Here is a 24,608-nt window from a genome sequence, read left to right on the forward strand (position 1 = left end):
GAAAGACCAGAAGAGCATGCAGGAGCCTGGGGCCAGGAGGAGCCTGCTCCACAGGGAGACAGGAACAAGTGAGGCTCTCTTGAGGGCTGAGCAGCCTGCACCCTGTCACCTGCCAGGCCCCCAGACAGTGTCCCGCATGAGTCAGCACCCCTCCCCTGGAATCCTGCCACGGCCTGCGGTCAGTACACTGAACACACAGCCCCCCTTCATCACTCTCCCACACACAGTTGTTCAATCAAACATGGACAAAGGGCTTCCTAACTCCTCTTCCCCAAAATCAGTATGATAAAAGGAGGAGCCCCAGAAAGGCGATCTGGGGCTGGGGTGGGGCAGCGTGGAGGGGACCGGGGCTTGGGGGCAGTGAGAGAAAGGTTTCTGCTGTGGCCCCTCCCCACACTGCCCAGGGACGGCTTCCCCTGGCAGGGTGGGCAGGGGTGAGAGGGAGAGGGCCAGCTGGAGGAAGCAGTCCAGGTGGGGGCTCCCTCCCAAGGGGGCCAGCATCCCCTCCCCTCCCTGAGTCTCACCTGCCCCCGCACCCAGCTCACCAGCAGAGCAGGCTAGGGCATGGGGGCAGCACAAGGGGTTCGGAATAGAGAGATAAGCATGAATTTTGAAAAATGCATTTCAGGAAATAAGAAAAGACATAAGCAAAATGAAGTAAGAACAAGAAACATTACAAACAAACCGAGTGGAAATAGTAGGTATGAAACTGGAACCAAAGAAATCAACCAGTCTGGGATTGGCGTGGCGGACAGGCGACAGGCGCGCACGGCAGCGGGGGAGGGGCACCAAGCAGCGCTAAACGAAAAGCCAGCAGAGGGGAGGGGGGCTGTGGAAGCACCAACCTCTGGATAAGAGCAGTTTCAGGAGATGAAAGCAACATAGAGAAGAGCCGTATCTGATGCGAAGACAGAAATAAAACGTCCAGACTGAGGACCAAAGACCTCAGACGGAAGGAACCAGCACAGCAGGCAGCTGAAACGGACAGACACACTGCAGTGAACTTCAAGAACGTCAGAGCCTCGGAGACAGTGGCCCCCAGCGACGGCCACGCTGCCTGTGCAGGAAGGTGAGGCTCGGGCCGCTCGGAACACACGGCGGCAGCCGCAACAGGAGCTGCAAACCACGGACCGTGTCTCTGAAAGTTGAAGGGAAAAACTCTGAACCTAAATCCTATATTCACACAACTAATTATCCAAATGTGAAGGCACACCCGACCCACAGTGGACACACTCCAGGGATGAGACCCAGGGAGACGTCACAGCCAGACCCACAGCCTTCCCCACACCCTAGGGAAAGCATTCCAGAAAGAAATGCACCCAGGCCATAGGGGTGACAAGGAGGGTGTCCTTAAGCCATTAGAATCAAAGACAAGAACCCGTGCTGGACAGGATTCAACTTCAAGACAGAGTCGACGTGCCGTGTCCGGGAGACCAGACGCCTGAGAGCGTGCGGTGAGCCCAAGAATCAGAGAAACCCAACCTGGAAAGGTCTTGTTCTAAAGGCAATCCTCGTAAGGGCAAAGGCAGAATGTGTAACTTTTAAACCAGGATAAGAAACCTCAGTCTGTTCCCTGAAAGACTGGAGAGAAAGGGAGAAGGGGGCCAATGAGAGGGCCCGAGTGTGAAATCCAAAATGCGACTCCACAACCAGCCCCAAGTAAGGGTGACTGCAGGAGGGACCACGAGACTAAACACCCCTGCGGCAGGACTCGGGTGGGGGGACGCAGGCGGGTATGCGGCGGGTGGGGGAAGGACCCTCATGTGCATCTGCAGGAGGCACGTTTAGAAAGACACAAGAGCTGAAAATCAAAGGTTGGTGAAGATTGACCAGCGGCAAGGAACCACAAGGAAGCCAGGAGCAGTTTTAATTCTGATGAAATAGAATTTGGTGGGACAAAGGGCAGAAGTCAAGAGAGCAAGTTTTAGGAGCCTTGCGTCAGAACTGACCCACCCGGCCCAGCCCAGAGCAGCAGCTCCCAGCCCTGCCGTCCTCACGTGGCTGTGTCCCAGCCCTGCGTGGCCTCGAGCTGAGCCGGGCAGCTGTGCGCCCCCACAGCTGACCCCCACACCCAGCTCTGTCTCACGCAGAGGCCCCTCCCGTGGACGCCCGGTCTCCTCTCTCCCCTGCTGGTGGGCCCAGGGCTCCAGGCCCCACGCCCGTGTTTCCACGCTGCCCTGGTCCCACCAGGAGACCCTCCTCCTGAGAAGCCACTCTCCAGGCCCCAGACGGTCTGAGGCTGCTCTCCTCGGCCTCCCCCTCCACACCCGGCAGGCAGCAGGCCTGTGGGGCCCGAGGGTGACATCCCCTTCCTCCCGTCTCTGCACACACTTCCTCATGGCCTTTGGGCCGCCAGCGCTCCTGGTGAGCCCCGGACTCCCGAGGCTCAGTACTTTTCTTGATACTTGCTCCTTCTCTCTGGGAGCATTTGGGGTTTTCTTGGGCTGGGAGTGTGGAATTTCAGAAAGACGGAACGGCTTGGTCCTTTCCATCCACTGTGCCGGCCACGGAGGGGGCACCTTCGGGCCGGAAGCCCAGCCCTCGGTTCTGGGAAACCCTCGTTCACAGCTTCCTCCCCAATCTTTCCGGAACTGGAGCCCTCAGGGCCTATATTCTCCACCTAGTTTCCTTTCCCTCTTGGAGAAGCTGAAGTGACCCTTCAGCGTCAACTCTGGTCTTTTGACAGTTCCCAAGTTCGCCTCTCATACTGTTAATTCTTGAGCTCTTTCCAAAACTTCAGAATATTCCCTTTTGCGGCACCCTTCTCTCCGGACACTCTTCTCTTAGAGGAGCCCAACGTCAGCTGGCTGGTTTGTTTTCCTGGTTCATTGGACCTGCCTTTCCTCCTGGATCCTGAGTGAACCTCTTGTCTGAAGGGTCTGCGGCCCTCGTGAGTGTTGGAGTTTGGAAGCAGGTGTGGGACAGCCACCAGGAAGTCCCACATGCATGACAGAGCCACGAGTTCTGGCGGGGAAGCCCAACATCGGCATCTTCGGGTCCTTCTTCTAAGCTGTTGGGCTCCACAGAGGGCCGGGCTAGGGTCAGTACCCTTTGTGCGGCACCACCACCCACCTGGCCACCCCCACCGACCCCAACCCTCTTGTGCAGCGTGGGAAGGCCTCAGTGGGTCACACTGCCCAGCAACAGGGCTGTGTGCCCACACTGAGTCTCTCTGACCAGAGGCACCCATGTGCCGGTTGTGTCCTGTAACCGTGCAATCCTCTCTGAGGACAGGGCTCCAGGGCCCAGTGCCTGGTCACCAGTGTCCACACGATTTCCACAGCGGCCTGTCTCCTTCAGTGCTTAAGGACTTGCAGAAGTATGAAGGAGCTGCTGACTCCCTGATTCACAGCTTTTCCTTTTAAAATCAGCCATGTGGCCCGTTTGCAGTCAATTCCCATTTGTTCCCCAAGCTGCCTCTCAGGCTCGGCTGCCTCTGGCTGCCCTCTGTCTCCACACCTGGGCTTCACCAGGACCTGCGAGAACATCGCCTTTGAGCTCACATAGGTGCGCCAGGAGGCCAGGTGGGCCCTGGCCCACGCTCCACTGTGGTTATGCCTGGCCAGCCTTCCCTCTGAAGCATCAGATGCTTGGGGTCCTTTGCCCTTGGGTTTCTGATGGGGCCCCATCATATCCTCTGTGTGAAATGCTGGTGGTGCCCAGGAGAACCAGTGTCCTTCAGGCACTGGCCCCATGGGCCCTGGCACACCCCTGCCATGTCCCTGTTTTAGTCTGGCCAGTGGGACCGGAAGGCCTCGGTGACTGTGTCCCTGAGCCTGACACACACCACTCCGTCCCGCCATCCCCAAAGGCTCTGAGGCCTGAAACTAAAGCTCTGAAAGTGCTCTTCAGGTGGACAGCAAGCCAGGCCTCTGCTCTGACACAGGCCCGCCTGGCTCTGAAGGAGTCCTCTGGGGAAGGCAGTAGGGGCCCGTCCCAGCTCTGCCTTGCTAGTGTGTGACACTGGGCAGCGTACGGAACTACTCTGTGCCTCCGTTTCCCCGTCTGTAAAGTGGAGGCAAAGACAGCATCTGCCTCACAAACCAGTTTGGAAACAGAATCTTTGCAGCTATAATTAAAGAAGATGAGGCCACTCTGGATTAGGATGCCCCCAAATCCAGTATGACTGGTGTCCTTATATGAGAGACACAGAGACACAGGGAAGACTGACCGTCAGCACGCAGGGGAGGCGTGGGACACACTCTCCCTACAGCATCTGAAAGGACTCACTTGCCAGACCTGCTTACCGTCAGTGACGCTGACTTCAGACTCCCAGCCTCCACAACTGTGAACAGCACATTTCTATTGTCTGAGCCGCGTTTAGTCATGAACTTGAACTGCCTGCTTGAGATCCTCTCTCTCCCTCTCTCTGCCCCTCCCCCTGTTCATGCGTGCTCTCTCACTCTCTCTCTCTTAAAATAAATAAATAAATAAATAAACTTAAAAAAATAAGGCTTGGGTGGCTGTATTAGTACCAGACAAAGCAGACTTCAGAGCAAGGAAAATTACCAGGAATAAGGAGGCATATTATATAATGGTGATGATAAAAGGGTCAATTCATAAAGAAAACATAATAATCCTAAACGAGTAAGCACCCCTCAGCAGAACTCCCAAACACATAAAGCAAAAACTGATAGAACTAAAAGGAGAAATACAAAAACCCGCAATTATACTAGAAGATGCTAACACTTGTGTCTCAGGTTGAGACTGGACAGAAAATCAACAAGGATATAAAAACTTGAACACTGTCACCCAACTTGATGTAATTGATGCTTAGAGAACACCTCACCCAGTGACAGCAGTCAGGTGAGGGCCCACTTCCTGGTCCATGGATGGCTTTTTGCTATAACTGCACAGGGCAGAAGGGACAAGGGTGTTCTCTGGGGCCCCTTCTGTAAGGCATAAATCCCATTCATGAGGCTCCACCCTCCTGACCTAAGCACCTCCCAAAGGCCCTAACTCCTAACACCTTCACATTGGGATTGCAGTCTAATATGAATTTGAATTATATTAATGGGGGGAGGATACAAATATTCAGCAATACTCAATGAAACCAATAGCTGTGTCTTTGAAAAAAATCAATAAAATGAATAAGCTTCTAGCCCAACTGACTAAGGAAAAAATGGAAGTCACAAATTACCAATGAAAATTTAAATGAGATATAGCCTCTTAGGGTTATAGATGTCTGTATCTTATAGAAATTCTTACAGACATTACAAAGACACATGAGGGGCACCTGGGTGGCTCAGTCGGTTGAACGTCCAGCTTCGGCTCAGGTCATGATCTCATAGTTCGTGGGTTCGAGCCCCGCTTCAGGCTCTGTGCTGACAGCTAGCTCAGAGCCTGGAGCCTGCTTCAGATCCTGTGTCTCCCTCTCTCTCTGACCCTCCCCTGCTCGCACTGTCTCTCTCTGTCTCTCAAAAATAAATAAATACATTTTTTAAATTAAAATAAAAGACAACATGGGCAAACCTGTAATAGTTCTGTACCTACAAATTCAACGAAGTAGAAGAAATGGACCAATTCCTTGGAAGAGGCAAACTACTAAAATTCACACTAGAACAGATAACTGAGTAGTACTCTATTGATTAAAGAAACTGAATTCACAGTTTAAAATCTTCTAACAAAGAAAACCAGACCAGTTGTACCTATTGGCGAAGTATAACAAACATTTTAGGAGAAAATAACACCCTTCTGTAGTCTTTTCCAGAAGACAAGAGAGAAGGAAGCACTCTCAACTAATTTAATGAATCCTGGTTTAGCATGACACCAAAAGCAAAGACATTACAAGAAACCTACAAAAATATTTCTCATAAACATATATACAAAAATCCACAAAATATTACCAAATTTGATCCAATAATATATAAATAATATCTATTCTAAACTAGCAAGTTTGGGCCAACATTTGAAAATGAATCAAGGTAATGCACAGTATAAAAAGATTGAAGAAAAAAAGCCATAATCACATCTCAGTCGGTGCAGATAAAGCACTTGACAAAACTTAATACCCACTTATAATAACTCCCAGAAAATAAGGAATAGAGAAAAATTTCTTAACCTGATATAGAGTATCTACATAAAACCAAAAGACACAAAAGGCAAAAAATAAACCCAAGCTAATATCATACTTAACAGTGAAAGACTGTAGCCTTTCCTTGAGACCAGGAACAAGAGACAGATGTCCCCTCTTCCTCTACGTCACTCAGGAAGCCCCAGAAGGCAATACGGCAAGAAAAATAAAGGGCATAGACTGAAAAGGTAGATAGAAACTGTCTCTATTCTCAGACAACATGATAATCTATGTAAAATTCCCATAGAATCCACAAAAAAGGCTCCAAGAATTCTAATGAATTCAGTAAGTTCACAGATACAAAGTCAACCTAGAAAAGTAAATTGTATTTCTATACAATAGTAGAAATTGAAATGAAACGGCTGTTCTGTTTACAATAGCAGCAACAATATGGAATTCTTAGGCATCACTCTGTCAGTATACACAGGATCTCCATGCCGCAAACTACAAACCCAGATGAGAGCAGGGAAAGAGCCATAAACGGAGAGGTACGTGTGCTCATGCATTAGGGGTCAATGCTCATAGGTCTCTGTTCTCCCAAGCTGACCTACTGACGGAACACAGTCCCAACCCAAATTCCAACAGGAAGTTTTGTAGATGGCAACAAGCGAATTCTAAAATACATGCAGGAAAACATAGAACCTACAACAGCCAAAACAATTGTGAAAAAGAACAAAAATTGGAAGATTCCCACTCTTGGATTTCTAGACTTGCTATAAAGCTGCAGAGACCGAAACAAGCTAGTTCTTGTTTGTGAAAGTACACACACACACACACACACACACACACACACACACACTCAACAGCAGACTCACAAAATTAGAGCCACGAGATTTTTTTTAAAGGTGTGAAGGCAAGTCAATGGGGAGAGGGTAAATGGCTCTGAGACACCAGGATGTTAATGTGCAGAACAAGGGCATTTCAGCCAATACCCCGCCTTGTAGCCAAGTTAACTAAAAATGGACCATAAACCTGAATGTAAAACACAAAACTATAAAACTTTGGAGGCAAACATAAAATAAAAACCTTTGCAACCCAGGTTAGGTAGAGCTCTCAAATGTGACACAAATAATGATCTATGTACTAAATAGGAAGGAAACAAACGGATTTTTTTAATGGGCAAATATTTGAGCAGGCTGCTCGCGAAGAGGCTCTATTGACGGCAAACAAGCACCTGACAGGATGCTCAGCGTCATCAGTCATGATGGAAATGCAATCTGAAACCGTAATGAGATTCTCTTACTGGCTTTGAGGAAGGCCAAGGCAGCCAACGTCAAGGGTGCGGACACGTGCACTCCTGTTCACGCTGCTGGGGACACCGCACGGCCACTTCGAGAAACAGTGCGCCAGGTCCTCAAGACCCCAAAACCACTCTTGCCATACGACCCAGCAAGCAGACGTGTGGGTATCACCCAAGGAACACCAGAGCCTACACTCACAAGAGATCCACACGTGGCTGCTTGTAGCTTTCCTCATAAACACAAGTCCTGGAAATGCAAACGTCCTTCAGCAGTCCGGGGACGGGCACACAGATGCCTCCGTGCCACGGAGGGACTAAACCAACCGTGCCACAGGCAGCTGGGACACTGTGCATCTTGCTGGCACCCAAGCTCCCCACTGTAGGAGCCCACCTCCCGGGCATCCTGAGAACACGGTTGGAGAAAGCCACAGGTGCTAGAGAGCGTGGCTCTGGTGGCTAGGGCCCCACGTGTGGGCAGCACCCGGGAATTCACGCATGTTGGAATTGCTCTGTCTTCATTGCAATGATGGCCACACCACACTGCCAATAAGAACAAATTTTAGTATGCGTGAACTTAAAAGTGAGTGTTAGAAAATGTACCCACAGCACACTTGAACTCCAGCCAGTCAGGTGGCCCCCAATAGGCCTAACTCTGCAGCTGCCACTAACCAGTTGCCGCGTCCGTGCTAAACGCTACAGGCCACCCTGAAGGGAGGAAGAGAAGCTCAGGATGTTGCTAACTACGATCTAATGTGTGTATTTCCAGAACCTATTTATCCTACCCCATGCCTCCTGTTGGCCCATGCCTAGCACCAATGCCAAGGTCCTTGCCGGGCGGCTCCTCTGGCCATCCGTCCTGGCTTCTTGAGTCTGCCAGGGGCCCAAGAGCACTAACCACAGATAAAGAAATGCCAGGCAAAGCCCCAACCCCAACAGGATTCTGGACCCCCAACTGCTCCAAATCTTGGTTTCTTCATCTTAAAATAGTGGACATTAGACCACAGGCCCTTTAAAGTCTGTGCCAGCACTAAATTTTTATGAATTTATGATGCCTGCCGTAAACCTCTCATTTTTTCCAGTTTGTCCTTAAGAGACTGAAGATTAGAAATAAAAGCTGGATTTTCTTGTTATTGTTGCTTGATTTGTTTATTTTGCTGTTAGGGAATATTTTTAAACTTCAAAAAGAGTCTCTAATCCCAAAGTTTGAGAACTGCCACACTAGAAATGGGGTGAGGAGAGCCCTCACTATACAACCTAGCCTACTTCCAATCCAAGAGAACTTCCAGAAACTTCTGTGGTCAAAAAGAATGTGTTACAAGAGGTGGCAGAAGGAAGCTTCTGGAGCTGTTGGCCCTGTCCCCAAGATGGAGTGGGTTGAGGGACAGCGGCACAGCCTACCCTGTGGGGGCAAACTGACCCACAGCCTCGGGTCCCGCCCCAGAGGTCCACACATGCTGGGCCAGGAGCAGGTACAGGGTGGCGCCCAGCTGGGCAGCTCTCGAGGGTCAGGCTGGGCCACTCCCTGGGGTTTGGCTGTGCTGGGACTGCAGTGCTGGGTCCCCGTGGGAGACCTGGTCCCTGCTCAGAGAGCAGGAGGGCCCCGGGGACCAGCAGAGGGGCCAGAGGGCGGTGGCGTGGACATGTGTGCACCAGCCCCCTGGCTTTCACAGGAGATGGGGTGCTGTGTGCACACGCTTCTGTAGTTCTAATCGGAACACAGTTTAACAAAGATCTCATGTTTAAGACTATTATTATCTTAATTTTGAGCATGGATTAAAAAAAGAGCCATGCCAGTTATCTTTTGCCAAGAATAAAACTCAAGCTGGCACAATGTTTTCCAGCCCCAAGCTTACCAGCACTGATGGAAAAACCCAACTTTAAAGGAAAAATTAATGTTTAAGAATTCACTTCCGAAAAACATGGTAAATAATGAAGTATGGAAATACTTCCTCTACTGAAACCACAGTATTTCTCAAAGCCCCTCTGCTGTTAGGACTCTCGCTCTGCTCCAGACAGGACTGAAAGCCACTGGGGCTCTAAGCACGGGGCCCCCAGGTACCCACCACATGGAATTTTCACGGAAATCTAACACTAACCCAGAAGATTGCAAGGGTATACCTGCTTATTTCAAGAAGGAAGTGATTTACAAGCTCCATGATCTTCACAGGAACAATCACCTGACCCACAGCCTCGGGGCGAAGGCCTCTGGGGGCTGTGGAAAGTATATGGGACTGTAGGGGTCCCTGTGGGGATCATGGAGTGCACGGGGGTCACGGGAGGCCACTGGAGGTCGGGGGGTCACGGGGATCCCTGTGGGGACCGTGGGAGGCCATGGAGTCATAGGGGATTATGGGGCTATGGGGGTCCTCACGGGGACCATGTGGGATACGCAGGTCACAGGAGGGTCAGGGGAGTCGGGACCGTGGTGGGCAGGTAGGAGCTCCCAGATCCCAGGCATGAGTATCCCCGGCTCCCCTCCAGTCAGCCCAGATGTCTTCCACCTGCCCGTCTGTCAGCAGATGGCAGCACCCCTCAGCCACCTTCCCTCCAGGTGAGGCAACGAGGGGAGGTCTCAGCGGAGGCGCCTGAGGGCGCGTCCCCACCTCCCAGCCCACCAGCCGGAAGCTGAGTGCCCAGGACTTCACGCACGCACTCAAGGCGGGAGCCGCGGAGAGCGTCGGGGAAGCGCCTAGGCGGCGGGCAGACCCAAGGGTGGGCAGTGAGATGCGGGCAGGGGGAGCCTGCTGACAGTCCCTGTCCTCCGTCCCCGAGAGGGGCACCAGCTCGCAGACAAACCTCAGATCGTTCCCGCCGCGAAGGTGCCAGGGCAGCCCCGAGGCCCGGGGGCTGCCCTTCGGGACCACCTGGGACAGACCACTCTGGCTGCCACCGCGCAGCTGAGGTGCAAACCGAACACGGAGCGAGGCCGCTGGGAGACCCCGAGAAGGGGCAGCTGGGCCCCAAGCAGACTCCACTTCATCGCATAGAGGAGCCAACGCCACTAAATGCCTTTAGCGCACCAGCCTGACAGATGGGCGAGTGGGCGCAGCCCAGGACACTTCACCTGGGGGGGCAGGGCTTCGGGGAGACACGTGGGGCCTGGCCCCTCTGGGACTGTCAGGGGAAGCATGGCCTCAGGGGCCCCCAGGCAGCCTGCACCCTCCCGGCCCCTCCTGAGAGCCGTCTCTTGGCCGCCGGTGCGGGCAGGGACCCCCTCCCTCTGCACCGTGACTTGACCCAGCCCAGAAAGCTCCACAGGCGGTCCTGTCCTGCTAGAGGAACCGAGCCCCGCATTCCCCTGCCCTGGGAGCAGCAGGCCCCACGAGAGGGTCAGCAAAGGCAGGGCACCCGAGTCACCAGGGGTGCTGGGCCTCCCCGGGCACCTGTGTCCCATCGTCTGCTGCTCCCAGGGCAGCACTGCTAGCTCACTGTCAGTGCTCCAACCCGACGAGCCAGCAGGGACCCTGCGCAGCCCCTGATCAGCGGACGGGGGCACTCACCTCCAGCAGCAGCCTTCCCTCCGGCACGGAGGACCCGCCGCGCAGACCGCTGTCTTCCGGTGAGGGGGCACCGGCCGCTGGCTGCCGCGGGCACTTCTGCACAGCTGTCAGGGAAGAACACAGAGAGTCCGTCAGCCACCTTCCTGGGCCCCACACCTGCTTACCTTCTTCTGTTTCCCAGGTCCTTGGCTGCCACCCTCTGCAGGCAAAGCCACATTCCCAAGCTGGCCTGGGGTCTCCTCCGTGGGATGCATGCGGCAGCACAGCTAGAGCTGGAACCCAGGCCGGCCAGGGCAGCCAGGCGGGAGCACCGAGTGTGACACTCAGGAGATCAGGCCATCTGAGCTGGGCCTTACCTCGAGGACCCCACCCCTACTCTGCTCTGCAGAAACTGCTCTCTGCCCCTCCTTTAAACCCCTAAGAATCCTGCCCAGCCGCAGGAACCCCGCCCAGGGGTCCCCAAAGGTCCTCTCTGAAGATCCAAGCTCCAGCAGGTACCTAAGTCGGCACTGCTGGCCTACATGACTCAGACCACCATGGAGGTCCCACATGACCCCAGCTCCCCCAACCCCTCCCCAAGCCCTGACCTGGCACGGAAGGCCCCCCCGGCATGACTCCGGTGCCCCCCAGGGGTGGCAGTTTCCTGACCAGTGTTGGAGTGAAGAGCTCAAACATACAGATCTACAGGTCACAGACAGATGTCATCCACAACCCAGCTCACCCGCCCCTGTTGTGGACCCCGGCTGCAGGCCCAGGGGCCCTATCCACATGGGGAATTATGGGAGGATCCCCTGAGGTGCAGAAAGGGGGCCGGCGGAGCCTCCATGGAGGGCTGGGCAGGCCAGGCAGTGCCTCCCAGGTTCCCCTCAGGTCAGTTTCCAAACTGAAGCTGCAGGTGATGTCCGTGCAACTGGGGGTCAAAGGGCCCTGCATGAGGCAGACAGACCCCTGCGTTTGTCTTGGGAGAAAATACAAACATGGGCACTTCAATCTCCCACATTTTCTCTTCCAAAACCATCAAACTGTGCTGAACCTCTCCAGGGCATGCGGGTCATAGTGGCTGTGCTACCTAGGTGGGTTCACTTCGTCAGCACCTTCGCCCCCCCTCGAGCTGCACTCAGACCCAGGGTTGGCCCCACACCCACTGCGCCTCCCCCCACACCAGTGAGCCATGGCAGCATCTGTTCCACCAGGGAGTTTAACAGAAATTCAGGCCCCGGGTCCCCAGGGCCCCGATGTTCACACTCCAGGTGGGATGCTCTATCCAACTCTCTCAGCAGGCACGGCTGCCCTCCCTGGTGGGACCCTCACCCCAGCTGCATGGCTGGCTTGGCAGATCCCTGCCCCCCACCAGAGGCCACACTGGGTCCCTCATTAAAGCCCTCTGGTGCCAAGGGCAAGGATACTGTTGAGCCAAGTGTCCACAGGGGCAAAGGTTTGGATGCAGGGAGGTGGCCCTCAGGAGAGCCCCACAGATGGTGGTTACATCGGGGCCTTTGGTCTCTGTCTGGCCTCCCTGTCCGTCCCTCTCCCAGAAGGCTTCACTCTATCAACCCCTCTCCCGCAGCTCAGCTCTTCTCTGCCTTAAATATTCACAGAAGCAAACCCATTTCCTTGGCCAGAACGCAGGTGGGCTCTGGGAACAAGAGCAGTCGCACGTTGGGGTGGCCGGGCAAAGCTGCAGGGGCGGCCGGACCCACGACTGGAGCCAGGCCCCTCTTCCCAGCCAAAAACCTCACCTGCAATCAAGCCCCCACCGCTCACTAAGCTTTGAGATGAGTCAAAAGCCAGAGACATTTACAGGCACCTGTATTTACTCCTTTGGGTACATGACCCTGTCGTTCAGAAAGCACAAAGGTCTGAATACGCTAAACTCACACAGCTCCCACCCCCAGCACACAGGAGCAGAAAACAGACCCTGGAGAAGCCAGTGCCTGTCCCCTGAGGAAATCTTCTGGTCCCAGAACACCCTTAAGGCTGAGGTGGGCCCCTGCCAGGGGTCACACACGCGCTCCCATGCTCTCAGAGGCCCAGAAAGATGAAGGACAAAGGCTGGCATGTGAGCCCACGTCCCACCCCTCTGCCCTCCAGGCCACAGCTCCCCACGGGGTGTGGGCAGAGCCCGTGAAGCACCTGGGGCGGGTCTGGGGCTCAGTGAAGGCCAGGAGTGCTGTTGGCTGGGCAGAGATGGGACCCCCCCACCTCAGTGCATCCTGGGCCGCCTCCCCACATACCCAGGCCACCAAGGCCCTCCGCAAATCAAACTCCATTGGAGGGGCCATTCCCCGCTCCAGTACCACGAGCCAGCTCCCTGCCCCCAGCCTTCCCAAGAAGCCTTGAAAATTGAGGGCAGGAGAGGTCAGGGGCTGGCCTGCTCTCTGGCAGATTCTGTGGGGGGCAATGGTACTGACTCACAGCTGTGAGGCTGGGATGGGGACACCCTCTCTAACTTCTCTCCCCACCCACATCTCTCAGCAAGGGGACACCAGTCCCCCAGCGTTGCGTGTCCCCGAGGGGCACCCCTAACTTCTCTCCTCTCTGCAACATGTCTCTCTGCACGGGGACACCAGCCCCCGAGCATCGCGTGTCCCCCCCACCACTGGGCACCCCCACTTCCCCTCCTCTGCAGCCACATCCCGGCGGGGCACGCCCAGCAGGGCCTCCTCTGGGCTCCTGTCACGCGATGGGGCCATCAGCACTGCAGTGACAGCCACCTGGACCCAGGCCAGGGCCTCGCGTGCGAGCAGAGCCGCAGACGTGCCCCACCCCCAGGCCTGTGGCAAGACAGAAAGAAACTGAATGCAGGGGCCGGGGGTGGGGGGCCAGCTTTCCCGGAAATCCATGCGAGCTGACAGCGCCTGCCGCTCACTTCCCAGGTCCCCCTCTTCAGGGGCCCTCAGGGATGAGAGGCTGAGCAGCAAACTCCAGTGGGGTGTGGGGTCACAGCCAGGGTCCCGCCGTCCCTCCCACCCCGCAGGGCAGGCAGTGGCCTGTAGGCCATGCCCATCTGCAGCCCTCCTGGCTCAACTCCGCCCTGGATCTGCTCCTCCACCTCAGTTTCTCTCCTGGGTCCTGCTTCTCTGTCCCCTGTGAACGAAGGCCGCACCTGAGGGCCCGGGCCAGGAATGAAATGGGGGCTGGGGCTGTGGGCAAGGCCGCCAGTGCCCTGGAAACCTCTGCAGTCAGACCTCAGCCCCACTGCCCTGTGGGGGGGGGCCTCTCTACACCCCCTCTTCTCCTCCATGACAGGATGTCCTTCTGGGGAGCTGGGGAAAGTGTGGGGAGAAGGAGTCTGCTGCGGGCCCCCTGAAGGCCCGGCTTGTCAAGAAGGCCATGAGGAGGGAAGGTCCAGGGATGGGAGCCCCCACAGGCCAGCTGGGTTTCAAGACGCCCATCCACGAACAAGTGGCCCAGATGCCTTGTGAGCCGCTGGCACTTGCCCTACCCACAGAAAGGAGACCAGGCCGTGGGCTTGGTTCCTGCCAGGACCACGTCCAATAGGCCCCACCCTGTGGGCAGCCAGTCCTCCTGCCCTGCCTGGACTCTGAGGGGCAACCGGGGGCCTCTAAGAGCCCCAGGGACTGGCCTGAAGCCAGCATTCCACACTGGTCTCTCACACGGAGCTCAGGGCCATGTGGCAGAAAGAGGAGCGTGAGCCGGGCTACCCACCCCCAGAAATGAACGGACCCCCTCGGGCTCACAGCTCAGCCTGAACCCTGGCGGAAGCCTGCACTGCTCTGTCCTCCAAGCTCCTCGCCGACTCTGAGTCACCCAACGACCTCGGAGCACCAGCCACAGGGAGACTCCCTAACAACTGGTGCTTCTCACTTGATAGACTTCTTACATCCTTGTGAAGGTTCATTTGGAACGGAGAGAATCTGAAAAACCCATGGCCACCCCTGTCTACACACAGGCCAGGGTGGGGATGCTTAAGAAGGGAGGGGCCATTCCCTTTGAGGCTCAGACTGGGGCTGCCCGCACCCTGCCAGCTCCCCACACCCAGTCTCTCCAATCAGAGCAAGGCCGTGGCAGAGAGAGCCAGGCAGGTGGCTCCCAGGAGTAGGGGCGACAGTGGGTGGGGAGCTGCGACTCCTGGGAGGGCACAGGCTCCCAGCGGGTCTACAGACCCTTCTGCAGTTTCTACAGAAACTATTAGGCCTTCACCTCATAGTTTTCAAACCATCCCTCCCCTTACTTTTCAAGGACAAAAAGATTAACTCCTTGTTTTGCCTTTGACAGATGAAAATGAAGCGTACATGCTGGAAGGGAGGGTTTGCTTCCTGAGGCCTGGCCTCTCCCTTACCTTCTCTGCACCCGGACACAGAGGCCTGCCGCGCTCCGGCACAGGGAAGGGCGAAGGGAAGTGGACTGACGCTCGGGTTCCCTGGGCAGGAAGTTACTAACAAGCACAGCCTCATCTAGCCACCAAAAGGGGGGGTCCCGACAGACAAGTGGGGAGTGCCCAGGTGGGTGGCAGGCTGAGAGGGAAGAGGGCCAAGTGCAGACCCCGCGGCAGGCCCTTGGCAGCTAAGAACAGTGAGCTGTGTGCAAAGCAAGTGAGTTCAGCATGTGTGGGAAAAGGTGTCTGGGTCAGGGCCGGGGTCTGGGAAGGAGCCAGGACGACAGGGGTCCTGGAGAAGCCCCAGTCCTCCCAGAAAACAGGTGGCACCAACTGAGAGGGGGCAGAGCACTGGCCAGGCTGCTCCTGTGGGCGGGGGCATCCACAAAGGCCCATCTGCCCTGCATCCCCAGAGCGAGGATGTGCCGGCCCCGTCCTGGGAGGGCAGGCCCCTCGCACCCGGGGGATGCACAGACAAGAATCTCCTGCGGCCCACACGAGAGAATGAGCGCCTCAGCCCACATGCTCCCTCTGCAGCACCGCCGGGGCCTCGCCCGCCCAGAGGGCTCTCGTCCAGGACCTGCTTCAACTTCGCAGGCAGATGGAGGGTTTCTGGAGGGATGCTCACAATGGGCCCTGTCCTTGACACTCCCCTTCAGCCAGGCTGCAGGCCTGGCCGGAGGAAACCCCCTGAGGGGCAGCACCAGCGGGGTGGGGGGTAAGCCTGCTGGCTTTCCCTTCCTGGGTGATCCATCCGTTTGAGGCTGGATGTCTCCCCATGCCTGTGGGGGGTGCACCCCGGCCATGCCCCCACGGCCTCCCCAGGCAGCGCCTCCTCCTATGAACTGCAAAAGGATTTCACGGTTACACACGGGGTCCTCCACAGGCAGGGCTCACGGGGCCTGACATTTACATCTCTTAATCCCCAAATCACACCAACCAACCAGGTGGGCCCCACAGGTGAGGAGAGGCGGGTGGAGGAGTCGTAACCAAGGGTGTGTGCACACAGGCCTGTCCTGCGTGAGCGTCCGGTCGCTGCTATGCAGGGGCCCGGACAGGGGACACATGAGGGAGGCAGGAGAGACAGCTTGCGTTACGCACACTGCTTTTGACACGTGGCACGGGCGCATTTCAACGGCACCCTGGGGGACGGGGGGAGCAGCAGCCCTGGGGCCGGGGTCCCCGCAGGTGTAGACCGGCAGGGGTGTGTCTTTCCAAGACCCTGCAGTGGCAGCCACAGGGGAGAAGGGATTAAAGCTGCCATTCAAAGCGTCAAGTTCCCTAGGCAAGAAAAAACATCAGGAGAATAAATAAACACGCTTGCTTCTTGCAAGCACTGCATTTAGAAAACGCGAGCACATTCCAAGATGTGTATCGCATCAAGTTGTTGATTTTCTATAAAAATTTTCCATAGTTTCTGAAATGTACCAGGCACGCTTTAGAGATTTCACACTTTAACGCGGCTGAAGAAGCACCACAGAAAAGCATTTCCTCGGAGCCAGCGATGACAAGGAGAAGCGGGGCCACCCCAGCCACGTTCTCTGGTCAGAAGAACGCACTTCCACGTCGAGGTGCTCCTCGTAAGCTGGGTCACATGTCCTGCAGAGGAAACGTACTCTTCCCTTCAATCCCCAGAGCAGGACGCAACAAAAAAATCGCTCTTTGGGAAGAAGAAGAGAGAGGAATGGCACTTCTCTGCACCGGGAGTCCACATGCCCTTTGTGGCGTGAAACATCGCAACAAGCGGCCCAGCTGGGCGTTTCTCTTACGTTTCAACGCCTCACAAGGCAAGTACGCCAGCCTCGAGCCACGGGTTCAAGAGCCATTCCGTGAGACACAACCAAGCATAACCTAAGAAGCATGCCGATGCTTTGAAAAAGTCCAACACTTACTCGGTGAGCAAGCGACAGTGCGCTGGGCCCGGGCTCTTGCGCCCTGGGGCCTCGAGCCCTGGTCTGCCTGGGGGGGGGGGGCACCTGCGCCGGGTAGGCCCACAGTCTGGGGCTGCGCCTACAGACCCAGCGTCCCGGGCTTTGAGGAAACAAAGCTTCCAGCGAACATCTGATTCATGTATGAAGAATGAAGTTATAATAAATGTATGAAAAAGCCTCCAGTTACATAACCTCAAATTTGCAGATAACCCGACGAGGTGGTCGTGAGTCATCACCGCACGTCATCACGAAGGAAGCAGTTCCTGTCAACCACGCGTCAGGCGGGGTGGAGGTGGAAGGCCCCAGAGCCCCGAGCCGTCCAGGTGCACGGGGGCCTCTGCAGGACGCAGTCATTCCCTTGCTCAGGCAGGCACCCCTGTCTTCAGTGTCTGCAATGCCAGCCTGTCCTGGGGGTGAACCTCCTGGGGCAGGCATGGTGGGAGGCAGCCTGTGGCTGGCACCGAGTAGCCACCTGGAGAAGCTGCAGCCCTGGCAGGCGCCTGGCTACAATAAAATGAGCCCAGCAGGTGCATGGGGCTATTGAGGGAGCATCCCCCAAGTGAGACACAGGGAGACCCCTCCTCACACTCTGTGGCACCCTGCTCCCTCATTGTATCCCAGTCCCCACAGCTGCCCACTCGCCTGCTCCCCCCTGACCAGCCAAGAACTGCTCAGACCCCGTCTGCAAAACAGGTGCTGGTAACTGTGGCTGCGGAAAGTGCTAGCTATTCTTTCTTTTTACCAAAGGACTGGGTGCCCAAAGATGCCACGTGCTTCTAAAGGGTTCGACAGTGACTCGCCTGACAAACACATGGGTGTGCCATTCTCCCCTGGACACACACTGGCCTGCCATTGCCTTGGCTCCCCGGGGCCGTGCTCTCCCCCCGACCCCGATCCGGGCGGCCACGACTCAACACCCCAGAGCCACTCTTCTGGCCTGAGGCTTGCCTTCTCTGTCCTTCCTCTTACAGAGCAGCTCCAAGAGTAAGAGCAAGGGCACCGTCGGCCTTGCCCAAGAGTCCATCCCACGTCCCCCAAAGGCTCTTTCAGCCAGAAGTTGGCCCCACGTCTCCATCACCCCAGTCTCCTTGGTCCTCCTTGACTTCTGTGGCTTTGACCGTAGAGATCTTTGCCAGCTACTATGCAAACCGCCCCTCAGCTTGGGTTTGTCCAGTGTTTCCTCATGATTAGACCAAGGTCAATCTCATTCTCAGCAGGAACATCGCCCAAGAGAAAATGTGTTCTCTGCCTCCTGCTGTGCAGCACGCAATGCCAGATGTTCTGCTACCTGAGGGACCAGATCTGGTGGCCTAAGATAGGTGGTGGGTTTCTCCATTCTAAGTTATTCCCTTAGGCATGACCCACTTCGTTGGGAGACAGTTCAAGACTACAAAAATTCACTTCTGACCCCACTTTTACCCACTAATTTTCGTATGGACATTTCTTGCCTGAGTTATTACTACAATGGTCAACGACTGATGATTTGATAAGTCACTTCCGTCTCCAATCACCTATCCAGAGCCCTTGCTGCTGTCTTTGTCAGCTGTCTGCTCTAAGGAGAATTTCATCTTTTTTTTAATGTTTATTTATTTCTGAGAGAGTAAGAGAGAGAGAGAATACATGAGCAGGGGAGGATCAGAGAGAGAGGGACACACAGAATCTGAAGCAGGCTCCAGGTTCTGAGCTGTCAGCACAGAGCCTGATGTGGGGCTCAAACCCACAAGCCATGAGATCATGACCAGAGCTGAAGTTAGATGTTTTAACCAAGTGAGCCACTCAGATGCCCCAGGAGAACTTTGTCTGATCATTCATTCACTCATCCACACACATCAGTGTGGGCTTATGGCATCCTATTTTATTCACTGGGTTATGATCTGTTACTATTCTCTTTCATTTTAATGCTGAAATAGTCCAGCCTTGGCCAGGAGAGCCCCTTCCGGACGGTTGTGTCTGTGGCACGTCTCCATTCCTCTCTGAGCACCGCCTCACCTTCTGGCTGTAGATGCTCTGAGCTTATCTGTGCTCCCTTACCCCACCTCTGGAAGGAGACCTGAGTTCCTTTTGATGGTGAACAGTGTCTAGAAACCAAGATGTGAGTGTGAGCTATGCTGACAGCCACCCTAGAACTTGCCAGTGGGCAGAGCACACACCTATCCATGTTATTTACATCTAGAGCTTTGTATCTTGAAAATGATGAACTCACACTAGCACCTCCACTTCCAACTCAACATCACAGGATTCAGTACCGAGGGGAATTATTTTTCCTTTAATGTTTGGTAGAGATTGCTTTAAAACCATCTGGGCCGACATTTTAACTACTGATTCAACTTCTTTGATAGTCAATGACTATTAGGGTTTCTATTTCTTCTTGAGTCATTTCTAGCGAGCCGTATTTCTAGTAATGCATTTATGTTTTCAAATTGATTGACAGAAGTTTGTTCATAATAGCCTCCAATTACCTTTTAAAAATCTGCAGGGCCTATAACCATCTCCCTTTAGATCCCTAGTACTAGTCACTCTTTTTTCCTCATTCAGTCTCACCAGATCTTTGCAAATTTTATCATTTTAGATGAGCTCTATTATATGTTTCTTTCCTATTTCACCAATATCTTCTCCTTTATTATTTTTCTATCTTGGATTCTTTTTGTTTATTTTGTTTTGCCTTTTCAGAACTACTCAACCTAATGCTTAGTTCATTAATTTTCTACTTTTCTTCTTTTATGTATAAACACATAGGGTTATTTATTTCTGAGGATTACTTTGGCTGCATGCCCCACATTCTGATTTGTAAATATTTTCTAAATTCCATAATGTTTTCTTCTTTCATCTAGGAGTTATTTACAAGTGTGTTTATTTCCAAATATAAGGGTTTTCAAGTCATCTTTTTATTACTGATTTCCAGCTCAATTGCACTGAGGTCTTAACATGCATTTGTCATGATTTTGTCTTTTGAAATTTATTGAGACTTGCTTTTATTGGTCAATATGTTATCAGTATATTTACAAGTTCCATGCAGGCTTGAAAAGATGCGAATTCTATAGTTTCAGAGTATAGTGGTTTATGTGTGTGCTTTAGACTAACCCTTTTTGCAGTGTGAAATCTCCTAGAATCTTTATTGATTTTTATTTATTTGATCTATTAAATACTCAAAGAATGACTTAAAATCTTTCATGAGGATGAATTCATCTGTTTTTCTGTATAGTTCTGCCAATATTTTCTTTATATTTTCAAGGTTATGTTACTAGAAGCATATAAGTGTAAAATCATTTCAGTGCTGGGGTGCCTGGGTGGCTCAGTTGGTTAAGCATCCACCTCCTGATTTTGGCTCAGGTCATAATTTCACAGTTCATGAGTTTGAGCCCCACGTCGAAGTTTGAGATTTTCTCTCCCTCTCTCTCTGCCCCTTCCCTGCTTATTCTCTCCCTCCCTCCCTCCCTCCCTCCCTCCCTCTCTCTCTCTCTCAAATCAACTTAAAACAAATAAATAAAATCATTTTAGTGGTTGAAAAAGTGTTTTCAATTTAAAAATTTTTGATATAAGAATTTAAAATAATTATGTAGTAAACTCTCTCGTGATTTCCAGTAATGACTTTTTAACCAAAAACTACATAATTTACATTAAAATGGCTTCATGAGATTTCTTTCAGTTATCATTTTCCCAACATATCTTTTTCCAACCTTTTCCTTTCAACCTTGCCATGCCATTTCTAAACAGACACAGTAATCCACTCTCAGAATCCTTATCTTTTAGTTGTCATGTTTAGTCTATTCACATTTACTGTAATTCATGACAGATTTGGGAATTTGTGTTTTCTACTCCACCGTTCCACATCTCTGTTTTCTCCTTTCTTGTCTAAGAAGATTGATTATATTTACTCATTCTACATTTTCTCTCCACTAGTTTGGAAGGAATCCCCATTTCTTTCATCCTGATGATTATCCTAGACAGTTTATAATGAATCAGTTAGTCAACTTCCACAGGAAAGTAACACATGAATCCCTGAAGTCCGTGCCTCAAGTCTCTCTCTCCACTTTTATGGCCAGGAATTTATTCTCTCTCTCTCGTTTTGTTCTTACAACATGGCAGTATGACTGCTTGATAGTGTCGGTGTTTGCTTCAATCTGCCCACAGAGTCACCACCGTCCTATTCTTCCGTTCATCTACACTCCAAGTCTCCCACCTGGAATTCTCTTCCTTCCGCCTGAAGTACATCCTTTAAAAATTCCTTTGATAGAGGCACCTGGGTGGCTCGGTCGGTTAAGCATCCAACTCTTGATTTCACCTCAGGTCATGATCTCATGGTTCGTGGGATCAAGGCCTCCATCAGGCTCTGTGATGACAGGGTGGAGCTTGCATGGGATTCTCTCTCTCTCTCTCTCTCTCTCTCTCTCTCTCCCCCCTCCAACTTGTGCACCTGCATTTTCTTAAAAATAAATAAACATTTAAAATTTCCTTTAATAAAACTCTCTTTGGGTTCTCAGCTTCACTTTGTTTTTGGTGTCTGAGTATTCTTTAATTTCCTGCTTGCCCATTGGTATATTTTAACATGTTTCAGATATTTTATCTTGCATTTTAGGATGTTAGCAGCAGGATGACCAATTGGCTACTGGCCTGTTGTGTTGCTGGAAGAAACTGTATGTTTGGCAGAATTCCCCACTAGACTCTAAAAGCCAAGGGGATGGGGACATGATGGCTCTTCTGTTTCCTTGCCTTGTAACAGGTTGTTAATATGAAACTTTTTCTGTCTGAAAGAGTTGAGGCCCCAAGACAACAAACTGCCAACTATACCCAAGTCCCAAAGTGAGATTCCAGGTGACCTAGGCAGGGTTGCACAGGAGGCGTCAGACAGGAGAGATGCTCAACGATGGGAAGAGGATCTCCTTGGAGGGTCTGTGTTGTGAGTCGCATGCCCCCAACTGCACCCTGAAGACTGGCACCTCTCTACACGCAAGAAATCTAAAAGACAAAGGCGGTGCCTAAAGCTCCTGGTAAGTACCCAGGCTGCATCCACGTGGAAAGTGTCACCCGCCAATCCAGTGGGTCCAAGGTGTGTGTTCCCCAAGGAACAAGTAGGGTCACAATGCCCAAACACTGGCCTGAGATGTCTCAAGTCCTCCAAGAGGGTGCCTGGAGACATGAGCAGAGACCAAAACAAACAAGGCTAGAGGCACCATCTCACACCTGAGGCTAAGAAAGGAGGTGCCAGGGACCAGCTGGAGAGAACAGAGTGCCAGTGTTACCAACCACAGTCGAAGACCCTTCTGTATCCCCCACTGAGCCTTGCCTTCCAGCTCATGGCAATGCCAGTCATGTGGGACCTCAGTGAACCCTCGCCTCTCCTCCCTGCTACTGCTCTGAACCAGGAGGGCAGGAAACCACACCTACCAGTGGGCCAGGACCAAGAGGAGAAGCAGTCAGCCTGAGCCCCAGCCCTGCGGCCTGCTGGAGCTCCACGTGAGGGTTGGGAGAAGGCTCACACTTGAAAGGCAGATCACACTAATGCCAAACTCAGCCTGCACAGGGAGGCAACATGGAGTGAGGGGTGGGGAGAGGACACTGAGTTCCCTGGAAGGGACAGACACATCCATGGCTGCCCGGGTTCTTCCATGGCAGTGGAGGGGCCAGCCAGAAAGAGATTTGCCGGGGCAGGGAGAGGAAAAAAATCGAAGTTGTTTTTTGTGTTGAGCCTGAGTTCTAGCTCCTTCTCCAGTCTCAGCAGATGCACGTACCAGGAGGGAGGGAGTGAATCAGCGCATGCACAGACTGGCGAGTGCCTGCTCCTCTTCCTAGGAGTAATTAAGATACAGTAGGGTAAATGAAACAGTGCATGAATGAATCAAGAATGATCTGATGAGTTCTGGGGGCCCTTCCTGCGGGGTCAGAAGCTGGTGGCCAGACAGTAGGGCAGGGCAGGCACTCCATCCTGAATGACCCAAAGCTAGTGCATCTTTGCTGGAAATGCCCCCAGGGAGCCAATTTCTGGAAATAGTCAGTATTGGGAAGGAAGGGGAAAGGGAACGTGGCTCCAGCAGCAGAGGAGGAGGTGAGGGGCAGCAGTGACCCACATCCATGTCCCTGGGGGACAAATGCACTGGAGAGGAGAGGAGGCAGTTCCCAACCCTCTTGCCCCCAGAAGGCCCTTCTCGGTCAGCTGGGGTCCCTGCAACAGGACGGCGCACGTGGGCACGTAAATGGCAGACGGGTATCGCTCACAGCTCTAGAGGCTGAGGTGTGGGATCAGGGCACCAGCAGATTCGGTTTCTGGTGAGAATCCTTCCTGACTTACAGACGACGACAAGACCCCCTCTGGCGACTCTTCTCAGACCAACGCGGGTCCTGTGGGGTCAGGTCCTCTGCAGGGCCTCATTTAACCCTAACACTCCTTAGAGGCCCCCTCTCCAAACACAGCCACGCAGGGGTGAGGACCTCGGTGCGTGCTTCCGGGGGTCACACATCCAGTCCGTGACAGGGCTCATCAGGACAAGGATAACCCTAGTGATAGCTGAAAACTGGTGCCTCGCAGCTAACTGTACACGACTCTATTGCCGGTCATAAGATTATCAGGGCCAGCTGCCCTCCTGACATGCTGTGTGGGCAAGGCCTCTCCGGAAGGTTCTGGGGGCACACCCTCCTGACACGCGGGCTTCTAGTCCCACCAGCCAGGCAAGCAAGGGGCCAGGATCCACCCCTGCAGGGCTCTGCTTGGCATGTGTGGACTTGGGCCCCACAGGCTGAGTGCAGAAAGCACAAAGGGACAGGAGGCCTGGGCACGACCCATGGGCAGTGCTGGCCCAGGGTCCGAAATGTCCACGTTCCCACCGACGCTGACCCTCCTTTTCCAGCTCCCCCTTCTCACTTCGTTTTGCTTGCCGACACTGCTCCCTCTCCGACGCTTCTCTCCACAGCATCGGGAACTCCAGCTGGTGCTCCCATCACAAGATTCACAGGATGGGCACACTGAGTGGACCTCGGGCCCCTGGTCACCTCCGACGGGGCCCGAGCTCCACCACCTGAGCTTCGCTCCTCCGGCCAGCAAGCATCCCAGACAAGCCCATGCTGCAGGGCTAACGCCTGCGGGGGGCGGCCCTAACCGACCGCGGGGCTTACGTGAGGAGGTGCTGGGGCTTCTCAGACCCCCACATCCTGGGGGACCCCACCTCGAGGGTCATTTATGTTTCTCCTCGGCCCTGCCTTCCTCCTTTCTGTCAGCCCCCCAATTTCCCGTCTTGTGAGATTCAGAAGACTGGAAAACCCCACTCTTGTGTTTGAGCAGAGGGGTAGATAATGTGGGAGTACTGACTGGCCTCTCGCCTACGCAAAAACCAAATTAAAAAAAAAAATAAAAAAATCCACTGCTTTTCAAAAATCCACAAAAGCCAACACTAAAGTAAACATCACAGGCAAGTTTTCAGGCCTTATTAACCGTGTGAGGCTGAAATTTTCCAGGTCACATCTTTCCTAAAGGTGACATTTTATGGAAGCTTTAATGAGATTAGCTCATCTATTTCTGAGTCAGGAAGCGCAG

General features: G+C 53.5%; 1 protein-coding gene across 5 annotated transcripts in view; it reads right to left on the reverse strand.

The window, feature by feature from the left end:
- Nucleotides 1-24,608, reverse strand: part of AHRR (aryl-hydrocarbon receptor repressor) — a 69,765-nt gene that overhangs the window by 27,258 nt on the left and 17,899 nt on the right. For 4 of the 5 annotated variants that reach the window (XM_029941129.1, XM_029941124.1, XM_029941126.1 and 1 more), the window contains exons 4-5: nt 22,813-22,869; nt 10,814-10,917 (exon numbers count right to left, since the gene is read on the reverse strand). In XM_029941129.1, the coding sequence (XP_029796989.1) occupies nt 10,814-10,917; nt 22,813-22,869 (161 nt within the window). The remainder of the gene's footprint in view (nt 1-10,813; nt 10,918-22,812; nt 22,870-24,608) is intronic. The other variant, XM_029941128.1, reaches the window with a different exon arrangement.

Source organism: Suricata suricatta, chromosome 6 (genome assembly GCF_006229205.1).
Source record: "Suricata suricatta isolate VVHF042 chromosome 6, meerkat_22Aug2017_6uvM2_HiC, whole genome shotgun sequence".
Classification (NCBI taxonomy): Eukaryota; Metazoa; Chordata; class Mammalia; order Carnivora; family Herpestidae; genus Suricata; species Suricata suricatta.